Here is a 13,012-nt window from a genome sequence, read left to right on the forward strand (position 1 = left end):
TTGTGGCGCGCGCTCTCCTTCAAAGTTGGTACATATATTGGCGCCAAAAAGTGCTTATCATAATATTTCATTGCCCAAAAAAAATATGAAAATATTGATGAGCAACTTTTCCATACAATGAAAGTAAAAGACTAAATTATTACAGACATCCTGTACTTTAGTCAGTGATAAACGAAAAAAGTTGGCGAGAAAAAAGCTCTTTTTATGAATTCTATGAAACCAAAACAACCTCTAAATTAGTTTTTTTTCTGTCGGGGATCATAACTTTAACGCTTTTAAGCGCAAAACGGTGTATTTCTAAACAAAAAATTGTGGTCAAAATTTCTGAAATTGTTGCCATAGCTCTCGCGATTACTTATTTTGGATTCAAAATGGTTTTTCTCCATTTCATTTTTCTGGAAGTTTTTTTTTGTTACCCGCTTTCCCACTCTTAGTTTTGAAAAACAGTTTACCGCGTTTCATGTCAAAATATTGAGACTTCTCTTGGCGCTCTAAGATACCCTCAGGGTAGTTTCTACATTAAATCAAAATATTAAACTATCCTTAACTCCCTAGAGCGTATATCACAGCTTCCATAGCTATTTTGATGTTGTCTCGAAAACGCTTTTTCGGCGTGCAGAAAACCTTGTAATTTTCACTCAAAATATCGCTGGAACAACAATTTGTGCTTAATCAACTGTGCACAAAATGAAAACTTCTGAAATTCGTTTCATTTCTGAATAATTCTCGCAAAGGTGTTTTACTCTATTTCCTGTTAAATATGTCAACATTGTCCGTTATTGTCGAAGTTTGAGTTGTTTTCAATAGTTGAGAAAAATGGATTTAATTCTCAAGAAGGTGGGAGTTTAACCAAAACATGAGTTGCGCCAGTCGAAGTATTTATTCAAATCACTTTCAAAATTTTGTTGTTTTAGTACCAGATATCGTTGTGCTTAAGTCTAATCCCTGAGTGTTTATTTTGGTACCATAACAAAAATATTAACAAGGGGAGATGGTGTGCTTTTATACACTAGAATTAAAATCTTCGACTTCGAAACTCATTCAAAACGCCGCTCAGGCAGTGACTTTTTGATGAGTTTTTGCTGTAGTTTCAACCTGCGTTCTGAAGTTGACTTGGTCTAAATTGGATTATAGCTTCAAGGCACCTTTGAGAACCACAATACTTGCACGTATTCTTGTCAATTAAGCCTTGTTTTACATGAAACGGTGCGTGATTTTCGTGTTTTCTGTTTTTAATGAGGCTGCCTTTTTTAATTATTTGTCGCACTTTTCGGCTCTTAAGGCAGACTTAATTCGAAAATTAGCGACTAAATGTGCAGTCAACGAAATTAATTCACAGCATGATTAAAAGAACAACAAAATAAGTTTTGATTAAAAACTCCAAGAGTGATTTTAAACGTGTTTTATGTTTTCTAAAGCTATAATTTTTTTTCGAATCGGCGACAAGCCGTAAAAACTCAATGACTTTTGTCGGCCGTCAATAAAACATGTAAGCTCACTAACCATCGATATTTCAATGGTGTAGATCTGGTTTCTTACCACCAAAGTTGTTCAATTATACAATTTTGAGCCGGTATTTGGTCGCACTTTTAATCAAAAATCAACAAAATACATTACAGTATACTCACAGAAGCAAAAAGACGTGGTAATACCGCCTACTAGAAGAACTCTTGACTTGTGATTGATAATATTCAATCGAAAGTAAAAGAAATTCATCAACGAATCATAGTTATTCAAAAAGTTATTTATATTTTAGTTGACGTTGTTTGGCTTTGGTACTATTATCATCAGTCAAAACTACACTTGCTTATCAACGATTTTTCTGCTAAAATTCCTTTGCCCTTTGATATCCGATCTTACTTCACGCTTCGGTTAGATAAGAGTACATTTTTATCTACTAAATTTTATTATCGGCTTGGAGTAACAATCAAAACTTTATTGTTTTTACTATTTATTTCTAACACCAGTGGATAATAACCAGGCTTTACCAACCAAAAAAATTGCTTTTTTTCATCTCCATTTTGGAGTTTTGGCGTGAAATTTGAATACAAAAAATGGGCAACAAAGTTGGTGCCTTGCGAAAATTTTCAACTTGCGCAAACTCTGAATACGATTTAGCCGCAAAGTACAACAAAAACAACAGCAACAACAACATCAGTAAAAAAGTTGGACGGGGAAAACACAAAAGTGGCGACGGAAGCATCGAATGTGAAATTCACATTTTCAACCACCCTCCCTCCCCCTCTCCGAATAGCCCAAATTTATCACCCTACGCTTGGAACAACGATAACCAAACTCTTCCAGCGGTAATAGCCAGCTTCTACCAAAACCAGCAGACTATTTTTCAAGATGAAACTGATATTCTCTCAAAAATTGGGGTTCTCTTGAACTCGGCTGACCTCAACAAGAAACTTCAGGAAAACTTACAAACTCAAGATGACCCTTTGACCTTGACAGTGACCCAAGGTGACCTGTTCTGTGCAAAATACGACTACAACCCGACCAAGAGTTCTATGAACTCATTCCTGGACGAGAACGAGCCAATTTTGAACTTAATTCGAAACGAGTTCTGCCTTCTACTCGATCAGCACCTGATTGACAGGTAAAACTGCCATATTTTTCTTCCTGATTGACAGGTAAAACGCCAAATTTTCGAAAATGCAATAAAGATTCGAAATAATCACGCTAAAGAAGATTCAAAAAATCGATTTGTTTTGGCCTCTCTAGTTTTGGGAAAACGATCTCAAAAGTTTTTTGTGTGCTTCTTTTTTTTTGCATCTGGAAAAAATAGACAAAAAATCCGTCATATGCTGTTGGAAAATCCGCTCTAATTGCAATGAGTCTGATGTGACACCAAATCGAGAACTATTTATCGAATAAAATATTCAAAAACCTATTTAAGTACATTGGTAGGTTAATTTGAAGCTAGCTGTTTTTGAAATTCAATCATTTTTGTTCAACAGGAACTGGGTCAAAATTGTGAACAAAAAAGGCAAATCTGGCTGGGTGCCTGTCAACTACCTCATACCCGTCAAAGAAGTCACCGAATCTGTCAACTGGTACCACGGGTTGCTATCCAAAAGCGGAGCAGAGGTCATTTTAACCAACGGGGTCAACGGAAGTTTCCTAGTTCGTGAGAGTGAAAGTTCACCGGGAAAAGTCACGCTTTCCATGCATTTCGACGTGAAAATTTACCATTATAGAATTCTAATTGATCACGCCGGCAAGTATCACATAAACATGGAGAAAGCGTTCAATTCGATTTATGATTTGGTGCAATATCACACTGTTAATTCCGATGGGCTAATTTCGAAGTTACTATTTCCGGTACCATCGCAAGGAGCTTGTACACAGTCGCCAATTCAAAGCCAGCAGCTGTTGTGCTCTTCATATACTTGGAATATGCTCAGAAATTGGCTAGCAGAATCAATTGTGAAAAATTCTAACAGTACTGCAGATTTATATTCAACAGCTTCACCTGATATGTATATATCATGTGGCGAAACAGTAGAAAATCAATTCAGTGATAAAAGTAGCGAAAAATGCTCGAATAGTACAGAGAATTCGAACGGTGAACATCGCTACGAAAACTACGACGAGGCCATTCGTAACTGCAAGCCACAGTTGATTTTCCCGCCGAATCAGCCAGAGTCGAGCGAAATGCGAGTAATCATTTCGGATTTGAGACTTGCAACATTGTGAATATAAGTAAAACTATTAAAAACCGACGTAAATTTTGTGCTAAAACTGATAAATTGGTATGAAAAGACATATTGTCGCTTAGAATAATTATTTTGATAGAAATAATTTTGTAAAATTATGAAATTTAAAAACAAAACGAATTCGATATTCAATTAACGTTACATATAAGACATTTTAAAAATTTCTCAGCTGTCAGATAATTACTGAGAACCAGGGGCGGATCTAGAATTTTCTCGAGATGGGGGGGTCGAATCCCTGAGAGAAAGGGCGTGTGCTCCCCCCTAAATCCGCCGCTGCTGAGAAACACAGAGAGGAAGGACTAGCAGCAGAACAGTTCAGCTCTTTACCAAGAACTGCTAATATGGCCAATAATGCTCTATGAAAATTTTCAAATTAACTCGATTATACTTAATTTCGAGTATATGGGATTAATCATACTGAAAAATGCAGAAAAACATACCGAAAAGCACAATAGTTACGCGTTAATTATCTCAAACATGTATTGACCGGTAACTAAGCCAAAAATACTCGGGTAGACGCCAGTTAAAAACAAAAATTGACAAAATATCAGGAAAAGTCTGGGATATAGAACTTTTAATTCAACTCGTATTTTCTTTTAAATAATTCAAATGTTAGGTGATTGGGCCAGAAATAAAATGCAATCCCAAAACATTTCAACTGAAAAAGGTTAAGGGAAATAAACAAAATTAGGGTTGATGAAATTACATATAACAGAGTTATATCAAAAAAACTTTTAATAGTAGTGCAAATAGCAAAAAAACATACCAAAATTCTACGTTGTTCTAATTAAGCATACAAATAATAAGCATACAAACATTAGCTCACCTGCAGTGAGGTTCCATGGATCAAAATCAATTTTTGCGGTCAAAAATGTTGCAATTATAATCGAATATAATTGCGCTTTGTTACCACGCAATCGACTATAACACATTAAAATACAAAGAAATTGATTATGATCCATTCAAAGTTCATTAAAATGAATTATAAGAAATCTCTATAAATTTCTTCCAAATTTTCTGCAATTTTTGCAGACTTTCTTCATTATCCACAGCCTACTCGATTTCTAAACCTACTCACATTTAAACAAATTTAGCGAAAACATATCTTTTACACTTTCAACCCAGGTTTTCTCAATTTCAACACGCAAGTCAAACAACCCCAAATTTACACCCCCCCCCATTTATCGGCACACCTACAACCACCTCCACCTATCCCCCCACCACCTACCCCCCACACTTACCCCTCTTACACACACACCTAACTTCCCTTCTCCTACAACCACTTGACAACCCCCGTAAGTTGGGGGGAGGTAAAGGTCTATAGGGGTATAGAGGTGTGTATGTGTGAACGGGGGTGAGGGCACGTATTTACGGTATTTTTCATTTTTCACTTATTTTTATGGTTAATGTAAATTGGGGATAAATGGTAGTGGCAGGGAGAGGTTGAAGTGAAAGAAGGAAGTAACAAGTGTGTGAATTAGTGTAGGTTTTTAGGGTCAAGAAGAGACAAATAGAAAAAAAACAGTTAGAATACAAAACAAATTTTTGCAGTGGCCAAATGTAAAACACAATTGTGCAATTGAAACGTTCAAGTTTTGAAGATTTACTTTCAAGATTTTAGAAAATCAAGCTCTTACTCGTAAAAATCTAGTATAATCCATTATAATCTATTATAATCTTTTATTGTCAATTATAATGGATTAAATTGATTTCTACTTTTTTTGATTTATAATCGATTATTCATCCATTTTAATAGAATGTTTCAGAATTTAATGAAGACAGACCTTGAGAATTTTTTTAAAATTGATTTTTTATCCATGAAACTTTTATTGCGTGCAACTATTTTTTACATTAAATTGCAAGTATGCGAAAAAAAGGTCCCGACCGGATTCGAACGCAATATCTTTGACATCTGAAGCATCGAAGTTGTTGCTGCGACAAGTGTGCCAAGGAAGATAAACAAAAATCTGTTCTTATTTTAAAAAGCGTGCTAATCAAGAGCAAAAATATACTTTAAATTCAAATATTTGAAAGACTCATAATCGTTTGTTTTTCGTTCAAACTGTTCTTTCAAAAGTAAATAAACTTTTCCATTGCTTTTTTCTCTAATTACAATCAATTTATTTAAAACGAAGCAAACCTCAATTTTTTATGCATCTACTAAAACTATGTAGCCTTCTTTTGATTAGTAGCATTCATTTGATGTATATTGTATCATTTGCAAAAAAAAAAGAAAAAAATTTACAGCTTGTTTTTTTTTTCTGTCAAACTATTGATAAAAGTCAACAAATATAGACCAAATGTGGATCCCTAAAGTATTTACCAATTAGCGACGTTCTCAATAGTTTTGCATTTTATCATTCGGTTGTCTGCTACGTAGTAGTCTGTCAAAATATTCGATTTTTTCCAAAACTAATTCGATACAAATTTTTCAAATATTTAATTGCGATTTAAGCTGTTAAACGTTTCATAAAAATTTACAAAAATAGCGACACAATAATTTTGAGCTCATTCAATTTGCCCATAATTTCAGTAAATTTAATCCAAGGTTGAAGAAAAGAAAGTACTTTCTTAAACCGATATTGATCTGGTTTGATTATTTTTAACATGCGCATGTAAGCTCTTTGCCATTGAGTCTTGATTATATTATAAAAATTTTTTGGAATAGTTTTGGGAGAGGGGCAATTTTGGTCGTTTGAAAATTAACAAAAACTTTTTGTGTTCAATCTCTGCTAGTTTTTTCAACTAATTTCGTCTTCTTCGATTGTTTTTTTTTCTGATTATTTTTGGTTTTCCAAAAAATTATAAACAATTTTTACCCTAAATGCGGCTTTTTTATTTCAGCTCATAAATTTATCAGTTTATTGCAAGTGACTGAGTTATAGCAGACTTTAAAATAATACTTATTTTACCAGTACGTTTTGAATGAAATTTTTCACCAATGTTTGCACTTTTTTGACTTGAGTTTGACTTGTGAAGCAAACTCATCATAGTTAATACCGTCAATTTGATTATGATCTCAATTCATTTCTTGAGGTGAATTTTTGAGTTTTTGATTCACTCAAAGCAGAATCTTACAAAAATTGTCTTGTTGATATAGACTTTGAATTGTGGATAGGCTTCGTTTTGGATTTTTCACTCTCGAAAAAAATTATTACAGCTTACCAGCTAGGCAATAAAATAACTAAGCGTAAAATCCATTGTAAGGACGGAAATGTTTTCAACTGAGATAAAATAGATAACAAATTTCAGATGTCGATTTCACTTTAGTTGGCTCAAACTCACTCGCACATCATGAAAACTATGCAGTTCTTGTTAATTTTTCAAAATATCCCAGCTTTCATCAGGATAAATTTTGACGTTGAAATCATCAACAAACAAAAATTTATGATTTCAATGTCCTATTTTATTTATCAGTAAATCAATATTTGAAAAAAAAATGTATCTTCAATGAGCAGGATGTCTGTAAAAAGCATATCATTGTTTAAACTTTGGTCTCATTGAAAATGATCAAAAGAACATGGACTATATCATAATAATAGCTACATCATATTACGATATTAATATAGAAGAGAATTAGTATATGGGATTTATTTTGGTGGGCCATCAAATAATTTCTGATTTCTTTTAGAAATGAACTTCGGCGGATAGGTGCTTCTGGCCTCTTGAGTGTCAGAAAAAAATTCTTGGAACAATAGATCAGATCTTAATTATAAAGCTGAAAAGTATCTTTTTTTGTAGCAGCAGAATCTTTGAATTTTTAAAACTACGCAAATTCAAAAGTTTTACTCAACGCCCTTTGTAGACAACCCGTACAATAACTTTTCTCTCCAATGAACTTGGTCGTTTTGCCTTTAACGTATTACAATATTTTTTTAAACATGTTTTCCTTTACTTTCGCTAACTGCACCAGCTTTAAAACAGCATGCTACAAACAGCATGTTTTTTACTGAATTAGATCAAAAGTTACATTTGTAACTCCATTAGTTCATTCCTTAGTAATAAGAAAATCTGTACTCATGATTGAAAGTTATGTTTTTTGAGATTTTTTTTCAATTAAACCGTGATTTTTTGAAAAAAAAGTTTTGGAGTTTTCGCTGATGGCGTAGTTTTGTTTTCTGAAAAATGCGAATTCATCTTATAAGATTGAGATCAGTTTATATCAAGCTTTTAATTTGTTGTTTATTTTCATACTTCTGTCTTAACTTCCTAATATTTGTTTGTTTACAAAATCAACCTAAACCACAATCAATTTCATTTGAAGATAATTTTAGAAAGTTAGTGTCGATACCGAAGTATTCTAAATTACCCTTACGAAATTACTCGTATGTTGAAAAAGAGTTTTTTCAATCAAATTTATCGATTTCTGGGTCAAATTTAAATAAAAGTTTTCTCGCTAATTTTTCAAGCGCATTAACTTTGAATTATTCCAAAAGCTCTTCAGTAAAAAAGTTGACCATAAATTCATCGTTACTGCCAAATAACTTAACACAAAAATCAAAACTATCCATAAAAGATATTTCAGAACTATTTATCTATTATAACAAAAACATGTGTCAGATGATACCAAAGATGAATAGAATATTGATTATGATTCCTTCTCGAATTAGCAGTTACCATCGAAGGATTTTTATACGTCAAACTTGGGCAGATTTAAGAAAGCGCGACCTCAAATTGAATTACACGATCATATTCTTCGTAAGTAGACGAAAATAGAATAAAAATCCATTAAAAATCAAGCTATTTTTGTTCCAAGTTTGGCCCAAGAAATCAAAATATTTGAGTTTTTTAAGGCAATGGTTCGAGACCACTATGAGCTGTTTTCGATCGTTATGACGCAACAACATGGCATTGACTATACAAGGATAAGTATGAAGAAAAAATATTCTTGTCATGGCCTAATAGATTAGCCCATATGCCAACTTGTTAGACCTCTACAGATTATCACATTTAAGATATGATTTATTAATAATCGGAAGTTCATCGTTAAAAAAAGAATATCAAAGGTAAATTAGACTTGTTAGTTTTTTTTCCGCTTCAGCTCACCTATTTAGCTTTCTTCTTCGAAAACTTTGGTTGGTCACGATGATAATTTTTCCAGGTTGGCAAACCGGAAGGAGCCAATCAACGGGCATCATTAGAAGCGGAAAAGTCTCTTTTCGGAGATCTAGCAATTCTAACGTTAGCCGATGTTTATTATGACCTTACGAGTAAAATGATGGCCCTGTTCTCATGGGCCGAGCACTTCTGTCGCGATGCTTTTTTCGTATACAAAGTCGACGACGACGTTTACTTGCATTTGGAAAATATGGAAAAGCGAATACAGTTCATAATCAAAAAGGTGAGGCTGTTGTTGAGTCTTTCTTTCATTATTTCCTCTCGATTGTGATGGACATCTTTAGGCGTGTGAAGTGAACGGTTTTTTTAATTTAAATTCATTTATGTTGACAAATATAACTTTCGTTTTTCGCAGAGAAGATTTAATATCTCAAGAATTTAAAAAAATGGAAAATTAGTTAGAAAAACTAATGAAAGCTGAGAAAATAATCAAATATTTTGGACTAAGAATAAGTCTTCATAGCTGAACAATAATAAAAAATCTTGGACTAAGAATAAATCTTCATACTTGTTTTGAGATTTTTTGACTTTGATTTTTCAGCAGTCTTTCAGTAGATCCTTATATGGAGGAAGATGTCACAAATATCCTTTAATTGAACGAGAAAAGAAGAGCAAATTCTATGTCTCATACGAGGAAAACAACTCAACTTTCTTCCCTCCTTATTGTGAAGGTCCCTTCTACTTCATGTCGGCTCATTTAGCTTTCGACTTAGCCAGGCATTGTTGGGATCTCCCGTACAACAAATTCGAAGATGTTTTTGTGGGTGCATGCATTAAGTTTGTTCACCCGGAAACAAAGTTTTTGAACATTTCTCGCAAATTCATGCGTTTCGAATTTAAACAGGAAAACAAAGCAAAACATCAACGGCCATATAAAATAGACAAGATTCAACCAGGATTCGGTAAATTATCAGTGGCACTGCATTCTATGAATACAAACCAAATGTTGAGACTTCATCAAAAGTTAACCAGCAACAAAATATCAGGGACAGAAAATACCATCAAGTTTTACTTACAGGAACTGAGCAAGAAAGCTTTTGTGTTCAAAAACAATACCTGAAGAAGCGGCTAGGATTGCACCATAATTTCTTTCAATTAATGCAATACTGATTCAAGTTGAGAAAATAATTTTTAGAATTTCTTTTAATAATAATTTACCGAGGTCGAAAAGAAATTTAACAAAAATGTCTTTTTAGCGACTCATTGACAACTCAAAATCTGAATTTGGTTAGTCTTGGTTGTGGAAATCTCAGACTAGGAGATGTATTTAGCCAACAATAGAAAAAGCTAACATGTCTGAAACAGAAAGTCACACTTTGAAATGGAGAAGAACAGGCCAAATAATCGATAACCCAAGTTTCGAGGGATTTATTTAGCCAAACCAGTCAACGAAAAAAAGAGCCCAATTAGTAACTAGTTATCTTAGATACTTGATCTTGCAAAGCTAGGCAACAAAAAATGTAAAATTTACAAAAAAGCAAAAACATAAACAAGGATAGCCGGTTACTGTGAATTGATTCAAGAAAAGTAACTCAAAAATGGAAAAGATTTAGAAAAAATTGATTATTTTGCAAATTTTCTCATCTAAATTTCGTGTTTTTTTTTCAAAAAAATGGGTAAAATTAGGCAAAAAGCAGAAAAAGAATGATCTTGTGCGGGCTCGCCTTTTATACTAGTAGAAATCAAGCCAAAAGAGGTGAAATATATACAAAAAGGTACATACAAAAAGCAGACTTTAGGAAAGATGAAAGTGATCAAAATCATCAAAACTTCCCACATAATTGATTAGATCCGAGCCAGGAGTGATCAACTTTGAACAATTTCTGATCGAACATGCCATGGTTTTGATTAGAAATAGACCAGGACTTAAGACAAATTGAAAAAATTGAACCCTCGAGGAACTGTGAAAAATTAGTATTCTTTTAAAAAGTAATTGAGTGCTTACAGTTCCTGGAAATTTTTTTAAAACAAATAGTGCAATCAGGTAAGCCTTTGAATGTTCTGTTACTTTTTTTCTTTGGCGTTCAAAATGATAATGATGTCAAAAGATTGTAGCAAAATCAATAAAAAACAACAGAGCTTATTTTTCATTAGAAAATGTATAAATAAAACTATATCATCTAAAAAGACTTCAAATTTTAACTAGACTTAAAGACTTCAAATTTTAAATAAAAAACACTAGCGAAAACACGACAAAAAGCAGCTCTCTAAAGTGCACAAAGAAAAAGTAGAAATAAGCCTTGAATTAGTAAAAAATCGGATACGTCTCGGACTCGAGCCTACGACTAGCAGCGACCTAGAGATTATGAATCTCACGCACTAACCACTTAGCCACGGAAGTTTCATTGATGACAAACACCAGCCACAAATAAAGCAGAGAACAGATGCTGTGCAATTTCCAACGATACAGTGAAATTTGCCATTTAAGTTAACACTAATTTGCGAGTTAGAATAGAAAAAAAGAAGGTTCGTATTAATAGACTACCCTGATCGCAAGTGTAAATAACTAAAATTCTGGTCTCAAAGCTCGCTTAAAAAACGTAATTCAATGGGAAAATTTTGTAATACCAGAAACTCTTAGCTTAAAAAGTCATTTAAAAAACTAAAATTCATTCTTGTTATTTTTCTGCATCATATGCATTTTTATTATTGAAGATCATAATTTTCCTGTCAATCGGTCAACACATTTGAACTGACTTTTAGAAGACTCAAATTCAAAGCGCTAATAATCAATTTAAGCTCAAAAAAAATTGATGAAGATACTTTCCGGAAAAGAAGACTAACTGTCTTGACTAATAATACATAACTTCGTTCATTAACACCAAGCAGTGAACTAACCAGGAATATATTGTTGCTAGTGACGCAGTATTTTCATTTTTTCAAGGGACGCTCAAAAACTGAAAGCCTGAAAAATTAGCTTGTATGCTTTTTTATATCAAATTTTGAAATTTTCGAAAACACTCGTTCTATTTTTGAAAAATTGTAGAAGTAACTTTCGCGTTTGAAACCTTTGTTCAAATTTTGAATCTTTCATAGCATCAGTTTTTTAAATCCAAAAAAAAAACAATTATTAGGAATTTTTTTCTATTCAAGTATTCTGATTACTTCAGATGTCTCTACAAAACAGAGAGGAGTCAATGCATACCAAGCTTTTGAAACACACATTTTTTGAAACCCAAAGTTTTGTTCAAGAAAATATCAAAAAATTTTGCAATCAGCCCATTACTTTTTTTTTCCAATTATTTTTTTTACAAAAAGGCGAAGCTGAGCTTCGCAACATTTGCTATAAACAAAGCCACCGATTACGTATATAGACTCTTAAAAGTAAAACTATTATTTTGAAATCATTCACGTTTTTTCGCACCATTTACACTTTCTTAATCGGAAAACGTATTTTACTTTCCTTTTATCAAATGAATTTGGAATGAAGTTTAAAAACCAAGTTCTATTTTGTTCTCCTGTAAGCAATCTGTCACACAGAGGCGAAGCTGAGCTTCCCGCCACTTCCGACTCAAAAATGATAGATTATGATTGAAATCAAATAAAAAACATTTGAAAAAATACATGAAAAATAGTTTTTGCCTGTCAAAAAATGGCGAAAAAGCCCAATATATTTAAAATAACATTACCGACACAATGAAAAACTTCACGAAGAGTTTTTCCAATGCTCAAAAAGTCAAACTTTCAAAAAAACTCCTTTCTGTGGGAACTGAGTCAGCAAAAATAAGCAAACAAAATCTGAAATAGCCGAAAGTTTTCAATTTGCAAACAAACAGGTCACAACTAGAATCAAAGTCCAGAGCTCTGTCATTTCAAGCATGGGTGTTACAGCAACTAGGAAGAAAACTGAAATTTCAAAAAATCGGGCTACGCGAATCAAGCCGACAAAAATAAGCAGACGGAACGATAGGCCGAAAAACCACAAAAACTCAAGGTTGCAAAAAACCGGTAACGGTCGGATTCAAATCACAAGCCTTTGCCGCCTCAAGCAAGTGCGCTACCTTTTAGACACATGTTCCGGATGGTTGACTGAAAATGAACTTATCATCAGAAACCATGCATTCGAACGAAAACTGAAAACCAATGAAAAAAGAAATTAAACGAAAATTGCTTAAAAGTTTTTTTTTCAAACTGGAAGTTAAAGCGTGTATAAAAATGCGGGTTAAAAAACG

At 33.1% G+C, this 13,012-nt stretch overlaps 2 protein-coding genes across 2 annotated transcripts; both read left to right on the forward strand.

The window, feature by feature from the left end:
• Positions 1 to 910: 910 nt before the first annotated feature.
• Positions 911 to 3,842, forward strand: LOC134847767 (uncharacterized). Its single transcript, XM_063864976.1, has 2 exons — positions 911 to 2,602; positions 2,964 to 3,842. Exons 1-2 carry the CDS (start codon positions 2,055 to 2,057, stop codon positions 3,700 to 3,702), a joined length of 1,287 nt encoding a protein of 428 aa, XP_063721046.1. The 5' UTR covers positions 911 to 2,054; the 3' UTR covers positions 3,703 to 3,842.
• A 3,790-nt stretch (positions 3,843 to 7,632) lies between these two features.
• LOC134848649 (beta-1,3-galactosyltransferase 5-like) lies at positions 7,633 to 9,900 on the forward strand. The gene is made up of 4 exons (XM_063866167.1): positions 7,633 to 7,687; positions 8,248 to 8,420; positions 8,824 to 9,063; positions 9,382 to 9,900. The coding sequence occupies exons 2-4, from the start codon at positions 8,274 to 8,276 to the stop codon at positions 9,898 to 9,900; spliced, it is 906 nt and encodes a 301-aa protein (XP_063722237.1). The 5' UTR covers positions 7,633 to 7,687; positions 8,248 to 8,273.
• The last annotated feature ends 3,112 nt before the right edge of the window (positions 9,901 to 13,012 follow it).

This window comes from Symsagittifera roscoffensis, chromosome 6 (assembly GCF_963678635.1).
Source record: "Symsagittifera roscoffensis chromosome 6, txSymRosc1.1, whole genome shotgun sequence".
Classification (NCBI taxonomy): domain Eukaryota; kingdom Metazoa; phylum Xenacoelomorpha; order Acoela; family Convolutidae; genus Symsagittifera; species Symsagittifera roscoffensis.